General features: G+C 34.3%; 1 protein-coding gene across 2 annotated transcripts; it reads left to right on the plus strand.

Annotated features, from left to right (window-relative positions):
• Positions 1 to 1,097: 1,097 nt before the first annotated feature.
• On the plus strand, positions 1,098 to 17,525 carry RhoGAP71E (Rho GTPase activating protein at 71E). Of its 2 annotated transcripts, XM_076417107.1 has the most exons (10): positions 1,098 to 1,576; positions 1,632 to 1,903; positions 4,352 to 4,553; positions 8,070 to 8,268; positions 12,618 to 12,778; positions 12,912 to 13,046; positions 13,234 to 13,399; positions 13,453 to 13,591; positions 14,555 to 14,703; positions 14,763 to 17,525. In XM_076417107.1, exons 1-10 carry the CDS (start codon positions 1,412 to 1,414, stop codon positions 14,846 to 14,848), a joined length of 1,674 nt encoding a protein of 557 aa, XP_076273222.1. In that variant the 5' UTR covers positions 1,098 to 1,411; the 3' UTR covers positions 14,849 to 17,525. The 2 variants fall into 2 exon arrangements, with proteins under 2 accessions (XP_076273222.1, XP_076273223.1); XM_076417108.1 differs by lacking the exon at positions 12,912 to 13,046.
• The last annotated feature ends 213 nt before the right edge of the window (positions 17,526 to 17,738 follow it).

Consider the following 17,738-nt stretch of genomic DNA (forward strand, 5'->3'; position numbering starts at 1 on the left):
CCACTCCCTTTTTATCATTTTGGTACATTATTTTCATTTTTTGCTTGTTACATTTTGTAGAAATGTTAATTAACAAAATCTGTTTCAAAGTGCCATTACTTTCTTACTTCACCATATAGAATTTTTTTATCATAGAGATTGGTCTATGGTTTTAATTACAAAACAGAAATATGTCCGTATATGCTATGATTTTAATTTTACCCGTAGCTTTCTAATTTATATGTACCGAGTTTTAACTGACACACAAAAGATGTCACCACTGAAAATTATTTCGGTTATAGTTTATGTTTTTTTAATATAAATTGCACTTTTACTTTCACAACTTTTACTTAAGAGATTGACCTCATTACTTGGTTATTATAATATTAATAGTTAATAAGTTAATTAATAAAAAAAAGAATGAAACGTAACAAAACATATTCTCCTTTTAATTGACGAGACAAAATATTTTGCTCAATGAATCGAATCTTCTAAAAAACTTTAAGTAAGAAAAGGTTTGCTTTCATTTAAGTTAAGCGTAAACATATAAATTTATCATGGTTGATAACCTATATAAATATTTGTTTCGTTCAAATATATAATGAAAAACATTAGAAAATATCTTTATTGCATTTTTTATTTTATTTTTGTTCCTTTCTATCATTTAATACAATATATATTACATTTGCCTATAACGCTTTCTAAAATAATTAATTTAGTTAATTAATAATTAATTCCCTTCGCCATTTAGCATATTTTAATTTTTCCGCGATAACCTTCTATGGATAGGAAAAAAAGTTTTCTATAACTACCAACCAAAGATGTCACCGCTATAAGTGAAAACTCAAAATTATCAGCTAAGTAATGTTTTTTTTCTAGAAAATAATTAAGTTATACTAAGAACCCTAATAACAATCTATATGTAATAACAAAAGTAACTGACAAAGTATTATTATAAACCAACGTATAACTTTTTAGTAACATTTAATTCAATGAAAAAATCTTTACATAAAGAAAATTTGAATCCACAGAAACAGTAGTTTTCGCGCCGTGGGAATTTAAACAATGCAGCCAATAGTACGGATTTTAATAGGTCAAACGAGATGTCCCTAGATCGCATAACAATTTGAGCAGAAAACCGCCCAATAGTAGAGCGAGTAGAACTCGAATACCATTGATTTCTGTTCAGTGTCTGTGTGAAACTGTATATAATTTTTCCTTATGCACTAGGGCGTGAAAATTCGAAAATATGGCGTTTTTTAGATCAGTTTAACGATATCTGTTTTAGTTTTTTTTAATCGGTGTGCATGTCGTGTTTTAAAGTGTGCTATATATTTAAGTTATTCGACTGTTTTAAAAATGTTTTGATGTCAAAGTTAGGTTATGGTTGTTTAGGATCTGCTGGGCCTCCAACCTGTACGAAATATTGGAAATGAGTACTTGGGCAGCAAGAATGCATAGGCGCGCGGCCACATTCAGTAACGTTGTAACTTCTTGCGGTCACCCCTCCGGCCCCTATCCTAGAAGATTAGAAAAAGTTAAGTTCGGAGTGCCCCTTGAAGAAGTGTGCAAGAACGACATCCCTGGTCCGTTACTGGTAATGTGAAAGTGTCCCGAAACAACCGAAAGTGTAAACAATACCACTGTTTTAGGTTTTAATCCTAAAACTAAACAAGGAAGCGCCTTACAGAAAAGATGTTTTCCGGGCGCCAGGGCACCAAGGAGCAATGAAAAAATTAATACATTTCCTTCAAACTGGTCGATTGGTCAACATGGATAATTTTAGTGTGTATACCATAGCTAGCGTTCTAAAAAAATTCTTAAGAAAAGTGCCTGGTGGAATATTTGGAAAGGACATTGAACAAGAGTTTTTCCAAGTTATCGAGTTCTCAGATCTGCATTTGCAAAGGGATGAGATTCATAGGTAAGTTTCTGTTATAACGTTTTAATAGTGCTGAAAAATGAGCTATTTACAAACATTCAAATCTAATCTGCAACACTAATTAGAATGTTATCTTTATTGTGTACATTACAATGTATTTTTATTAATATTGCATGTTGGAGAAAACATTATTTGAAAAGATACAAATTGTTGGGAGATATTAAAAGGCTTCCTACTTATTAATTACCATTATTTCATAATTTTATGGTTTAGAAACATAATTTTGTTTTTGTTATGGTTTTTCTCGATCTCCAAACTGGGAATACTATAACATGTGTGTTTTACCATGATAAATAGTATGTAGTTTATACAAATTTTATATGATCATTTCGTGCGTGAAGCGTGAAACAACAGCTGTCAGTTGGTGATGGTTGATGTATACGTACAACGCCAGCTGTGAATTTTAAGACCTCTTCGCAATCAGTAACAACGCCGTTAAAAGCAATGCAATTTCCTACGCTTAATTGGAAATCTAGAATCTCGAAAAGCATGTCCATAACAAGCGGCTTCCTGTTTACGAAAATTGGATATGCACGCGTAAATATTTATTATTATATTGACGCAGTTCAAGTCTCTACAACACGCCTTGCACATTAAAAAAAAACGCAGGTGACAAAAGACATGCTTCATTAATTACATGTCATTTTAATAGAACATCCGTGCCTAGTAGGTACTGAATAACAAATCGCTCTGATGGCGTTAAAACAAACAATGAACAATGAATTGTTCCTCGATGATGACAGGATATATTTGTTACGGAAGAATTCGATGATAACTATCTATGTTATGAGTGGTCTTGATTATGATTAATTTATTGGGTTGAAGGATCGATTCTTATCACTTTATCTGATTAAGCATTTTTTGGGAAAATGTGTAGTCAAAATATAAGGGTGGGCCTGTTAAACGGACCACACACTATGCAATCTATAGTACAAGTTGTACAAAAACTACATTGTGTGGGCCCTTTTTCCAAACTTCCACCGCGTTGTACGATATGTTAAACGACTACACCTCACACATTTATCATTTCGGCAGTCGTACCGACTCCAATTGTACAATTTGTCGTACTACAGATTGCATAGTGTGTTGCCCTTTTACAAACATTACGATCGCGTCGTACGGTATGTTGAACGTCAACATCTCTGATCATGCATTTATGGCTTCGACGGTCGTACCTACTCACGTTGTACAACTTGTCGTACTACAGATTGCATAGTGTGTTGCCCTTTTACAAACATTACGACCGCGTCGTACGGTATGTTGAACGACAACATCTCTGATCATGCATTTATGGCTTCGACGGTCGTACCTACTCAAGTTGTACAACTTGTCGTACTACAGATTGCATAGTGTGTTGTTACAAACATTACGACCGCGTCGTACGGTATGTTGAACGACAACATCTCTGATCATGCATTTATGGCTTCGACGGTCGTACCTACTCAAGTTGTACAATTTGTCGTACTACAGATTGCATAGTGTGTTGCCCTTTTACAAACATTACGACCGCGTCGTACGGTATGTTGAACGACAACATCTCTGATCATGCATTTATGGCTTCGACGGTCGTACCTACTCAAGTTGTACAACTTGTACTACATATTGCATAGTGTGTTGTCATTTTCCAGACAGTTCGACTGCGTCGTACGATATATTGAACGACAACGTCTCTGATTGGACATTTGTCGTATCAACCCGAGTTTTAAAACTTGTACTATAGAATGCATAATGTGTGCAGTTTAGAACAGTTCTTCATTCAAGAAACAGAGTAGTGATAGTTTCGTTTATGCAGGTTTTGGTTACTATGTGGATGTGTCTCCAGTATTAATCTATCATCTTTTACGAGCTGTCATTCTGATGAGATATATTTATCACTAGTTTTACTTTCGCACGGCCAACTATGCCTAAAATATAGAGAATTCGGTATGGATTTGAATTCAATTTGGAAAACTAAGATAAAAATTGAACGGATAGACACATGGATGGAATATCCTCGTATGACTGTAGTCACAAATCGATGATTTATCCATTACTGCCTATCACATGTAATCAAAGTATGAGCAATGCAAGAACGAATGTACTATAAATAATTTTTAACCTTACAAAACATAGTCCTTACCAACGCCAGGGTCATATTCAAAATGGCTGTTGTGGTACGTTGGATTCAACCTGTTGATAGCATATAAATGGCAACGTCGCATAATCAAACGGAAACTACCGAAGTTTATCGAATACGATTGGGATTCTCCAGAACTAGCCACTATCCAAAATATCTAGACATCTCCACAAATAATAGAACAAAGAAATTGTATACACTCAAACATTATCACATATAAACACGCTTTCCCTTTCCCATTTTTTTATTTTCTGTTGAACCAACCTGATACATTACATTTATTATAATTCTTTAATGTCCCATTTTCGTTTCAGAATAATCACGTCATTACCGCGATATACCCAGAAACTATTGGTCCTACTCTTCGGAACGTTCAGGGTGATCGCGTCCAACAGCGAGAAGGCCGGCACGGGCATGACCAGCGAGGCTCTGGGGGTGAGCGTTGCGCCCAGTTTTTTCCACTCTTGCGTGAGCGACGGGAAAACGGCCAAGATGGAGGACGTCATGAAGTTCAAGGTGAATATATCGGCGATCGTAGCCCCAAATAATTAACAACTAACAAAGCACGGTCTTGGGATCTTTTTAGTGTAGTTAATCGCACAATATTCATTCGATTTGACATAGTCCAGTTGATGTTTCGTTTGTTTTCTTGAGGGGGTGTTCTAATCTAGAAATCGTTTCATAGTTTCAAAGCTTAACTCTTTAACGATATGCTCTTAAGAGGATTTCTCAAAATTTTAAATAATTTTCGGAGATATAACTGTTTTAGTAACGCAGCATCTCAATAAAACAAAATTGTTTTCGCCATATTACGACAGGTGGAAAAAACGAGACATTTTTTACTATATCCGATTTTTTTTTTAATAGTAAACATCTTAATTTTGTTAAGAGTTTTACTTTGATAAGATAGAAGAATGTACGGACAACAAGCAAAAAAGTAGTTGTGAGAAAAACTCGTTTAACGCGTTACGTTTAACCAAAACAGTTATATCCCCGAAAATAATTTAGATTTTTTAGAAAAATCCTCTTAAAGACATTCTTAAGGAGTTAATCTTTGAAGATATGAAAAAACAGGATTTTTTTTCAATTTCTAGACTAGAATACCTCATTGAGGGATATTGATTAGAATTTAAATTGTTCCTAACGATAGAATATACTTGAATCTTTTTATTTCGTTGTGATATGGTGGATACGTTTACTTAAATCTGACATATGAATAGTTAATATTTAAAGTATCTGTAATACATTGTGTGTTTGCGGGTTTGATAACGGTAAAAATAAACAACGCAGGATCGCAAATAAGATAAGGGACGGCGTGGAATTTTTGTCTAAAATATGCGTTCTAAAATATAGACCACAGGGAAGTAAACTAGATGAGGTATATGATTGGCTGGTTGAGCGCAGGCGTATTTCAATAAAATAAGTATTAAATTTAGCTTGGTTATGTTTGACGCTTTTTTGTTTATATGCCCGTATTTCCTATATTGGATATTGTTTCTCTTTGAAAAATAATTCGTCGCAATGCTATTACTATTATGGATGTTTTACGACAATTCATGGAATTGAAAGTTGAAGAATTTAAAATAAAACCGAACTATTATCAATACATACTCATTATGTTGCTTACATTTACTAATATATATTTCTTATTCACTTAATAACTGCAAATAAAAGCTTTTGACTGAGCTAAGTTGATGTCATATATGGTACATCTCAATATTGAAGTAACAGTATTGATAGATATTTTTATATTGATATATTTCCTTTGTATTTGGACTTTTCACACCACCAATGAGCTCTGAACGTACTTTAGATCCGAATTCTTCTTTTATAACTTTATTTTTCATGTAGTAGCATCTGTATGTACTTTACATACTTCACACATGTACAACATTATCTGCAGCAATATTCTTATCAAATTTACATGCTTACACATCATAAATTTTAATAACTACTGGGGACAATGTCACTAAAATATTAATATATACAAATTTAAAAAGTCCTACCAAATAGTGTTAGATAACTAGTTACATTTTAGATCCTGTGCCAATATGTGAGCTTGGAAAATACCCTATCCTGGTAATTTTGTTGATATTGCCACATCTGTACTTATAGTTACGTCTAATTAATTTTGTACAACAATATAATTATAGTATACTAATAGATATTCACTGGGATTAATATACATTTATAAACTCAATGTGTCGTCCCAGCTTCGCTATAATTTTCTTTTTATTTCCTCTATTACCAATAAAAAACTAGGGTTTTATTATTTTTTAAATAACAATTTAAAAGTCACTAAAAACATAACCTTAGAATTAGCAAATAATAAACAAACTAATGTATTTTATAGAAATGCGTATGCCCAGAATTGGCCAATCATATAGGACATTTTATTCACTTCCCTGTATTCTCAGAAATATAACAGGTCAATTGAAAAGTCCCCGGCCTACCATAGTAAAATACATTTTTTTTGGCAAAATTAGTTCTTTTATTCAACATAATTCCCTTCAAGGGTGATACACTGATTATAGCGACCCTCCAACTTTTCTATACGATTTTTGTAGTATGATTTGTCCTGTGCTTCAAAATAGGCCTCAGTTTCGGCGATCACCTCTTCATTCGACGAAAATTTCTTCCCAGCGAGCATTCTTTTGAGATCTGAGAACGGGAAATAGTCGCTGGGGGCCATATATGGAGAATACGGTGGATGAGGAAGCAATTCGAAGCCCAATTAATAGATTTTGCCATCGTTTTTACTGACTTGTGACATGGTGCATTGCCTTGGTGAAGCAGCACTTTCTTTTTTTTTCTTCAAATGCAGCCTTTTTTGGCGATTTCGTCCTTCAAACGATCCAATAACGCTATGTAATAGTAGCTGTTGATGGTCCTTCTTTTTTCAAGGTAGTCAGTGAAAATTATTCCATGCGCATCCCAAAATACAGACGCCATAACCTTGTTAGCCGACTGTTGCGTTTTCTCACGTTTTGGAGCGGATTCATCGTGTGCAGTGCACTCGGATGACTGTCGATTGGACTTCGGAGTGAAATGATGGAGACATGTTTCATCCATTGTCACATATCGACGCAAAAACTCGGGTTTATTACACTTGATCATCTTCAAATACTGCTCCAAATCATCAACTCGCCGTTGTTTTTGGTCAAAAGTGAGCTCGCGCGGCACCCACTTTGGACAGAGCTTTTTCATGCCCAAATATTGGTGAATCATATGATGTACACGTTCATTTGATATCTTTAGAGTGTCTGCTATTTCATTCAATTTCAATTTACATTATTCAAAATTTTGTGTATGGTTTTAATGTTTTCGTCGGTAACAACCTCTTTTGGACATCCACTGCGTTCACCGTCTTCGGTGCTCATTTCACCACGTCTACACTTAGCACACCAATCCTTGATGGTTGATTTTCCTGGGGCAGTGTCCGGAAACTCGGCATCAAACCAAGTTTTTACCTCAACTGCATTTTTTTCCTTCAACATGCAATATTTTATCAACACGCGAAATTCCTTTTTATCCATTTTTTTCACAATAACAATAACAGTAGTTGCTTCACTCAAAATGCTATAATTCACAAACTAATGATCCGACAGCTGTCAAATTTATACACGCATCTTTTGAGGGTTAGCGCTAACTAAAAAACCTATGGATTTAATTCTAGTAGCGCCATCTATGTGACAGACCGGGACTTTTCAATTAACCTGTTAGCATGAATAATATTGATAATTAGGACGGGAATGGTTACTCATAACTAAATATATTCTGAAATGATTACATTGATGGAATAATATATCATGACGCGAGATTAATTTAAAATTAATGTGGGTGCTTTTGAACTAATTATTTTATTTTTTGCTTCTGCTGTACAATGCTTACTGTTGGCGAACAGGCTGAAGTTAACGTAAGTTAAATGTGAACATTGTCTTGCCTCTTCCAGTAGATAATAATTAAGGGATATCATTAAGAATTCGTTAAGCCCCAGGTTTTCCTTTTCTCATTTGCCGTGTGTCTGCGCAGGTGGCTTCACGCGTCATGAAACACTTGATCGAAGAGTTCGCCTCGTCGAACCTCTTCGGGAAGGACAACTACGAGTACTACGCCAGGGTGACGGGACGCGTGCTCAGGGTCCAAGGCGAATGGATATGTTCATTCCAATATCCGCCTACGAAGGGCGTGTTCCCCAACGAGTATGTGGCATTGGAGAGATACTTGCTGGGTAAGTCTGATTCATCTTTCCGCAGAGTTTGGCATGAGGGTTGTGCACATTTGAAACTAACGAGAATTATCAGTCTCTTCATGGTTCTGCTGATGAAATAACGGAAATGGTACCGAGTAGGCGCCTTCGCCAAATTTTCGTGAAAGAAATCTTGTGTTCCCAACCGGATTCTGTTAAACAACAATCATTTTTATAGAAGATACATTTATAGTTAATTTTGATGCATCACTTTATCTAAATCGCTTTTCTGTTTAATTTATGACAATGTTTTTTTTTAAGTCTTATATGATCAATGTAATGTATTAGTTCATATCTGTCAGATTAACTTTTAATATTTTTTTGATAATCTCGTTATCCGTTGTTTTTCCATTGGATTTCGAATTCGAACGATTTCCCGTTTCGAACATTTTATCAGCAGAAACATTTTGATTTTTGAGTCATATCGAATGGACGTTTGATGATCTGTGCATAGGCGTTTTTAGGGAAAGACATCAGGATGGTAGAACCTACATATTTGGTTGGCAAGAAAGTTATTTCGACTTTAGAGTGCGATCATTTTCAACACACAACAGAATATAACTGTCAAAAAGCTGTGTGAGTGAGTAAGACAAAGATATTTGCAAACTTTAAAGACAAAGTGGTTTAAATTAGTTGTTGTCTGTCTGAATATGATATCTTTATTATGGCGATCTTCTGATATATGGACTTTATTTATATATCAGAAGATCCTGTAAATCCTGGATTAATAGGGATGCCGTAACAATATTTATTTCGGTTCAATGATTATTTTTTGAACTTTGATGAAGGGGACCATCTTCTTAGTGGATTTGTGGCCCCTAATTCGCTTAAGAGCCGTCCGTTTATTCGTTAAGTTTTGTGTTCAATCCACTCTCTAGCCTTTTATTTTGATTCAAGACTATGCTGGTAGATAATGAAAAATATAGGGCATCTCTACCTTAACTTCTAATATTGTCTGTGTTTTTCAACCAAAACCATTGAGTTTAATCGAATTAAGGAATACGTTTCTTGGAAGTATTTAATCTTATTTTGATACAATGCTTTCATCATCGTCAAATTCAATTAATATCCAAAATATAGTCATTTTAACCATTTATAATATTCTCCTTATGTATTTTTATTACGTTTTACATTAGATATGCTTAGTACAGTCTTTATTTATAAATTATTTTATTACTGTTCTTCTGTGGTACTTGCATCAATACACAAGAAAGTCGAAAGCAGGATAAATTCGTCAGGATGTATTTTGCAAATTAAAATTAAATTAGACTAATTATGATTAAATAAAGACATAAATCAATCTTCTGATTTCCTGCTGCGTCTTGTCCAGTAGCTGTGTTACTTCCAAGTTGCTCTGATTTAGTAACCTTGTTTCATTCATATTTTAACGGAAAATCGTAGATCCATTTGATATCGAGCTAGACGTATGTCTTTTGCAATAATGAGCATTTTGGATATGAGCAGTATTGTGCGCATGAGCAGTATTGTGCCCAGACAAAATAGTTTGAAACGTTGCTTCAAGTATATATATATATATATATATATATATATATATATATATATATATATATATATATATATATATATATATATAATACGATTCACTAAACATTGATGATTAAATAGTATTGAGTAAAGACTAGAAATAATTTCTTGCCAAACTAATATTCAGGCATCACGATCGATCAAACGTTCATCCAACCCCACGTGGCGCATACCCATCAACTAGATAACATTCCGCTGATTTTCGATTAATATTAATAGTAACAGCATTAATATGCAGATCAACATCATCACAATCATCAGCTGGTGTACCGTCATTTATGTCGTTAATAATCGATAATTATTTTTCTAACCGCTTCGCTTAAAGGCCATCTATCGATGGGCACAGAGACTTGGCTGCAATGCGAAAATAACGATCGTTGGCATCCGAACTATTTGGAAGGTAATCCAGACGATACCAAAGCCGACGAAGATTCGTTCTATCGAGCTAACAATACCGTATAGATATCTTTCGGCATGTCCCATCAATATGAAATGCAACCGTTCCTTTTTTATGATTACTTGTACATAAACCGAATGCAATTTGAATGTGAAACGGTCCAGTCTTGCTTATTTTTTGTATTAGTTCGGTGTATAAGGAATAATCGATGTTATAGTCCGCGCTGTGTCAGTTGAGGTATCTCAAAGGGTTCGTTTATGTGGTGTGCTATTCTGACAACGACCTGATGATTTCTACGATTCGCAATAATCGTCCACCCTTCTCAAGATTCAGGCTTAACCATTTGCTTTTTTTCCTATTCGGAACTGTATCCGTGGCTTTTATTAATGTTGTTTACACCAAGTAATATTTTTGTAGTGTAAATCGGACTGAAATTATCATAGCAAATATGCACCGGTACATAGTTGTGACGAGAACTTCACCTATAGTTATAATATTCCTGCACCACTTTATTATAATTTGAGATACTTCTGCTGGCGTGACAGCGCGATGCAAATATTGTCAGAAATCATTATAGCCTTATACACACTTTTTTTTTTAAATAGTTCACGGAGAGTAGGAGCTATCGTACAGTATTCTTATAACCCCCCATATTGGGGGGGTGGGGGCTACGGGTTCTTATTGCTTTAAAAAATATAACGTTTTCTTCAAAAGTTTTGAAAGTTCTTTATATTAAAAAAAAAATTTAAACCGTAACTTGACTGATGCTTGATGTATGTTTTAGGTAGACATTACCTACTTTCGCATTCTACTCTCTTTGGATTTAGTGTATTTTCTTGTTTATATGATTTTTTTTTATTAATTACCTTTCATTAGTGTTACTTTACGCATTATCTGTATATACTTATATATATATCAATACTGTTTCCCCATGTAATTGTACTTTCTGCAATTCTGTGATATTTCCCAATTACAAAAACATTACTTGGTCTAAATGATGAATTAAAAGATTTTTTAATCGCCTAGTGAAACTTTGCAGTTTTATTTTGTGAACGTCTCTCTGTTTTTAATTTTTGCACTTTATTTGCTTCACGCCACCAGCAACGCATTCCATGTTTTGCTTGAGGATGAAATGGCGCCCTTTAGAATGATTAATAACTTGCTGATGCTAACCCTTGAACCCAAAATAACAAGGCTGATTTCTATTGGCACCGAATCGAAAACACTTCTAGATCCATAGTAGAACACATTTAGTTAGTTTGTGCTCGTGATGTAGAACAAAAGTAGAAGCACTTTAGGGTGTTTGATATTTTACTCCTATTAAAAATCAGGTATGTACATAACAAGATCTGGTCATTGAATTAAGTAGGACTAAAGAGGAGGTGCTTACATCTTGCTGGTTATTTTTTCACATTAAAAGACATGTATTGAAACAAATTGGTATGACGTATCTTAATCAAGTGGTAATCAAAAGGCATTATGGCTGGTGAGTTTGCTGGATACTGGAGAACTTCCCATTCGAGCTGCAACAGTGTATCCTTCACAATTACTACAACCTTTGCTACAAGATAGTAACACGTCGGTTTAAACACTTCATAATACGCTAATCTTGTTTACAGCCATGGATATTCCGCTTTGGTGTCGATGTGGATGGCTCCCCTCGTCTGATGCATGATTTTTTGCGCATGGGATTGTCGTAGCAGGTCCATTTTCATCTAACAATCAAAATAACTCATAGAAAACGTTTTTTTGTCTGTTTTGTAGCGATTTTCCTCGTAGCGACAATCATAAACGTATAAAAGCTGTCTGAAAGAGAGAGGTTCTTTGATAAATTGAGCTGGGTTTTCGCCAAAAAAGTCTTTCAATTCATTGCCTTCGAGCATTTTGGTCATACAGATGATTCTTTGTCATTGACACCAACAATTGGGACATGACGGTGTAGCATTTTAATAAGTTTCTAAAAGTGTTTGATGGGTTTCGCCAGCAGATTTCTTCAAATCATACAACAATAGAAATCAATGATGTGTTATGTTATGGTTAACAGTTATTTTTATTAAAACTTTACATTTTCAGCAATAATCAGAATACATGCAAGCACATAAGAAATGATGGCGCCTTTTATGTATTATTGTATTTTTGTGTGAATAAAACCGAGAGAATGAATGAACTATAACTAAGTGAAATATCTACTCCAAAGACATAACCTGTAGTCTCTAATTAATGATCAGATCTTGTAACAGCATCTGATAAAACTAGTTAATTTGGAAAGTTAATTTTTTCCTATCATTTGCCATAAAACAATCATCATTGAAACCCTTTCCAAATTAACATAATTGAAATATTTCACTTTCCCCTGTACAACTGACGACTTACACAATTGATTTTATAGCAATGTCGCAAGGAGAGGAATGTCAGTCCACGCCCGCCCTTTTGGAGGTGGGCTTGCAGCCTCAGGTGAATTCGTCATCTCTGGGGATGATAGCAGAGCACACTCTCCTAGAATCATGCACCAGATTATCGATTTCATTGGAACAAAACGGATTATTTCAAGTAAGTTCTTGCAGTGTGGTCTCAACCGCGGGAAAGAGGAACATATTCATGTTTTACTTGCTGTGTGATATATTTACGACATAGATTGATGCTAATATATTGTAGTTGAATATTTCTTTCCGCTGTTTTCCAGAATAACACTTCTCATTCTTCAAGCACAAGCCATTCGTCTAAATATAGCTATACAGGACCAAAAATGACATTGGACGAACTCAAAGCGGTTAACGCGTACGCTGAAAGTACCAGGAGTTTGAGCTATCTGCCCTTGGTAACTCTCAATTTTTCTACATTTACAATTAGTTGCTCTTTATTCGATACCTGCACCCCGCACCTAAAATTTCCACGATAGTCCTGTTTGATATGTAGCATCAGTCGTAAATTGCGAAAAAGTCTCGACATGAATGATCGTTTTCGGTCCGGCACTCTTCGATGAACGCCATTTTGTATTGTTTAAGGTGCACGAGAGACAAACGGAGAGGATGAAAACCAGATCTCAATGGTTTTTGGGCCCGTCAGTCGACTGTTCCAGTTGTGGCGGATCGTTGGACATACCGTTAAATAAAGCCGACGTTTCGGCATTAACTAACGCATTACTGCGGAGGTCATCATCGGGAACCATAGGTCAGCTATTCAGTCTGTTGTTGTAAGGGCGAGGTATACCATTAATATTGTAGTTGGCGTGGCGGGACTGTCGTTGAGCGCGGAGTCCATACAGAAACGGCCGAGTATAAAGAGAGCCAACTCGAGAGATAAGAGATACGTGCAGAGATCGGCGAGCAGGAGGAACAAGGAGAACGGATCGAGGTCCAGCAGGTATGTGGACACAGTACAATTATCTAGTTCTGGAAAGTCCCTCTTGTGTGCACAAGGGTTTGAGTTTGCGACTTTGCCAGTTGCCAGAAAAATATACGTATATTTAAAGAATATAATATAAATAGAATAAATTAACAGGTCAATTGAAAAGTCCCCGGCCTACCATAGTGAAACACATTTTATTGGCAAAATTAGTTTTTTTTATGCAACATAATTACCTTCGAGGGTGATACACTGATTATAGCGATCCAAATTTTCGATACCATTTTTGTAGTACGGTTTGTCTTTTGCTTGGAAATAGGCCTCAATTTCGTCGATCACCTTTTCATTCGACGAAAATTTCTTCCCAGCGAGCATTATTTTGAGATCTAAGAACAGGAATAGATCTGGATAATACGGTGAATATAGTGAGAATACACTCTTCAGTCACGAACCAAACTTCAATGTTTCTTCTACAATTGTTAGGCTTTATATTGACTATATGATCAACGAGCTATGATTTTGATGAGATATACTCACATAAAGGACATCAAGTCATATGTATCTGTACTACTTTCTTATCTTACTTTCGCAGGCTCAACTATGCCTAAAATATAAAGAATCCGGTATAGAATTGAATCAAATTTCCAAGTTAAAATAAAAATTGAATGGATATGCACCTAGATAGGATGTCCTCATATGCGTGTTCAGATTAAATGATTCAATGATGTTGTAATAGTTTTTTTGACAATATTCACAAATCGATGATTTATCCATTTTATAATCAAAATATGATCTATTAAAGAACAAATACATTAAAAATTTTTAACCGTACAAAACAGAGCACCTATCAATGATCCTACGTCTCGATTGCTTGTTATTGGCAACGCCGCAAAATTAGACGAAGTTTACCGAAAGCGGTTGGGATTCTTCAGAACTAGCCACTGCTGTTATATGCGCGAGAATTAAGCGAGTGTCTGTTAGTTTTAAGGGTAGAAACGAGAGGAGGGGGTCGGGATCTCGTTCCAACAGCTTCAAGATAAAATATGATAACATATCTAGATCGTGCAGCTTTAAGAATAAGGGAGAACTGTGTTCATGTCCAGTGGAGGGATCATCAGCGTTGGAAAACGGTAAGTCTGTTGGTCGTCACCAGGCCCATTCAGTGTATCATTCTTAATGTTTCCTTTAGGTAATAAAGAAGATAACTTACCGTTAGATACTGCCAAAACAAAGGAGACTATATGTGTGACCCTTACCTATAAACCGCGTATTTAAATGTTAGAGAATTTACAAGACTTACCGGCTTTGCCTCCATTTTATAGGTAGTCTCGCGACATTTTCGTATTGCTACCGCTAAAGTATCTTTAGCGTCAACAAGGGACCATCTCTGGTAATTATCGGTTTCCATTATATAACATTGCGTGATTAAAAAAATTAATTGTAAAATCGAGCTTCTAGAGTGTATTGAAAAATACATGTCCGTCCATTATCCGATCAGGTTTTCTTTATCGTCTTATTCTGCATCCCCATGACTTTTCTCGATCAGAACCCCTAATTTGATCACATTGACGGTGGAAACTGACGATTCCCATATTCGGTGGTTCCTTAGTAAGTACAATCCTTGCTCAAAGTACGTGTCAACACAACGAAAAAAAAAACGTAATATCAAACGGCCGTTAGAATGGAGGCAACCCAAATATAAATAATAAATATACGCTTATTAAATGTTAAAGCGTCAGATGTTCAGATAATTTTTATAGAGATATGACAGACCTCTTTATATTATTGGTTATCAGTCTTGTCTTCTTGTGAAGCGGCATCGATATTGCAATATAACTGAATGAAATAAAATTTACCAAGTTTTCGGTAATCACTTCGAAATAGAATTTGTTTTTGTTTTGAATGATTTATGACGCAAATCGTGTTAGTTTCTCAAGAGGCACAGATTATGGATACTATATGTTAAAGCATCAATGTTCATATAATTTTATAGGGATATGAAAAATTCGTTTTTTGATGTAGTTTTGCCTTTTTGTGAAGCAATGTTGGTTTACTGTCATACATTGAAGTGAAAAATAAGAGCTGAAAAATGTGGAACTTTACAGAAAAGTATAGATGAATGTTAAAACCAAAATAAATTGTTGGTGTCTTGTTGTGAAGCTGTCTTATATACATACTGTAACATAGGAACTAATTCTTGTAGTAATTTGTGTAAAAATTGATACTAGGAAAGACGAAACAGAAAATATAAATCGGTTGATTATGTCCAATTTTGAATTAACTGAATTTGCGCTGATAACATATGAAGGGTTCCAAAATAAACTGGGGATAATAGATCTTCATTCATTTTTTCATAAACTGAAATAGTGAACCATGACGTTTAAATAAAAATATAGTTTGGCCATTATTACCAAAACAGTTTGAGGCATGCTTCACAAAAAGGTCATATGGATTTTCAAATATATCTTTTAGTATTCACAATATGTTTAGTATTACAATTTTACGGTTATTTTACAATTATTTTTCAACAGTGATACTTTTAAAGTATTATTTTTCAGATATGTTTAAATCATCACACCAAAAAATCATTATTACTTTGATTAAGACTGTTTTTTGTTTTTTTATAAATATATATATATATATATATATAATTATGGCGACGTTTTAAAAAAATGTATACCAGACAACAATTTTTTGTATTGGTGGCATTTAAGTGTAGCTATTTACCTGAGCTAAAGTGTTCTTTCGTCATAGATTTTACTAGATGGTAATAAACGGTACTGAATGTTATTGCATTTATCGTTTTTGGATCATTCAGATCAAATTTAATCGTTTTAATGTTTAACGAGGTGCAAATCGTCTTGTTGAAATTAACAAAAAGAAAAAAAAACTCAATTATACCGTACAAAAATCCGAAATATTTTCGATGATTGTTCGTGTTATATTATGGTCTGTGTATGTGTTGAATCGCGACGTTTTATGTGTATTATTTCTCATTGTAGGCTAGATTAATTTGTTATAATTTTATAATCCTTGTGGTATTTTTTGTATAATAAAATGAGCATTCAACTAAACCTTTCACAATTTTTAGCTTATAAGAGAGACCAAATGATGTATAAGCAGGGTGGTCCATTTTTGCGCCAACTTCTCTCTTCTTAATAAAAAAACGGACATGTTAAGACTGAACCGCCCTGTCTATATACATATATATATCGTAAAAAAAAGAACTGCATTCCAAGGAAACATTGTGTATGCATTTAATATGTATTTTAATAAATTTCTTTTTGATGATAAACTTTTATAAAGATGTTTACCTTAAATATTTAATGTATATAATAGGGGAAAAGGACACTATTTTTAGGGGTTCTTTTTCGCGAAATTTTAAGAATAATAATTGTACACAGTATTTTTATTTCTTGCACAAAATTTTATTGGGGAAACGTATTGTATTAGTCAGCATAGTATTGTACAGGGTGTTTCATAACAAGGATTTTCTTAAGATATAACAAAAAGTGCTAACAATAGATTGAATGAAATCGTGTCATCAGGGTCGTAACTTGTTGGGGGACACCTTGTTACTTCTAAGGCACAAGAAAAAAAAAAACAATAAGTCAGTGCCATATCCGTTTACTATTTTTTATGAAAGCTATTAACAAGGAAAACACCAAATAAAAATAGAGCTTAGACTATGCAGTGTGGGCCGGTTGCAATGTTTTCAGTCTATACAATATACTGTTCCCGGACTGGGCCACACTGAGACTTTTTGTGAATTATACTAATTGACTAAAGTATTTATCGACACGTTTATTTATTTTTATAAATTTACGAGGATTTATAAGATGTATAAATGTTTTAAGATATTTTTAAAATATATTCTTCAATGAAGAATTTCGCCAAAGATATTGTGTGTTATTTTTGATTTTGAAAAATTTTAAATAAATCTGTGAACATATTTTGTTTTTTATTTGTCTTTTGGAAGATGTAACCTATACCATTTCCCTTTTTTTTTCTTTAGCACTCTGGTTAGTCTTATAGTGATAGTTACTGAGAGTAACCGCAAGAAAATTATCTAAAGTAGACCTCCATTGACAATCTGAGGCTATCCAGGAACCTACCTATAATTCCAAGGAGAGATGATTTTAAACATTACTTAGTGTCCAATTCC

This window comes from Rhynchophorus ferrugineus, unplaced genomic scaffold (genome assembly GCF_030347505.1).
Source record: "Rhynchophorus ferrugineus isolate W39M unplaced genomic scaffold, kcgeb_rfMv2 rfM11, whole genome shotgun sequence".
Lineage (NCBI taxonomy): Eukaryota > Metazoa > Arthropoda > Insecta > Coleoptera > Curculionidae > Rhynchophorus > Rhynchophorus ferrugineus.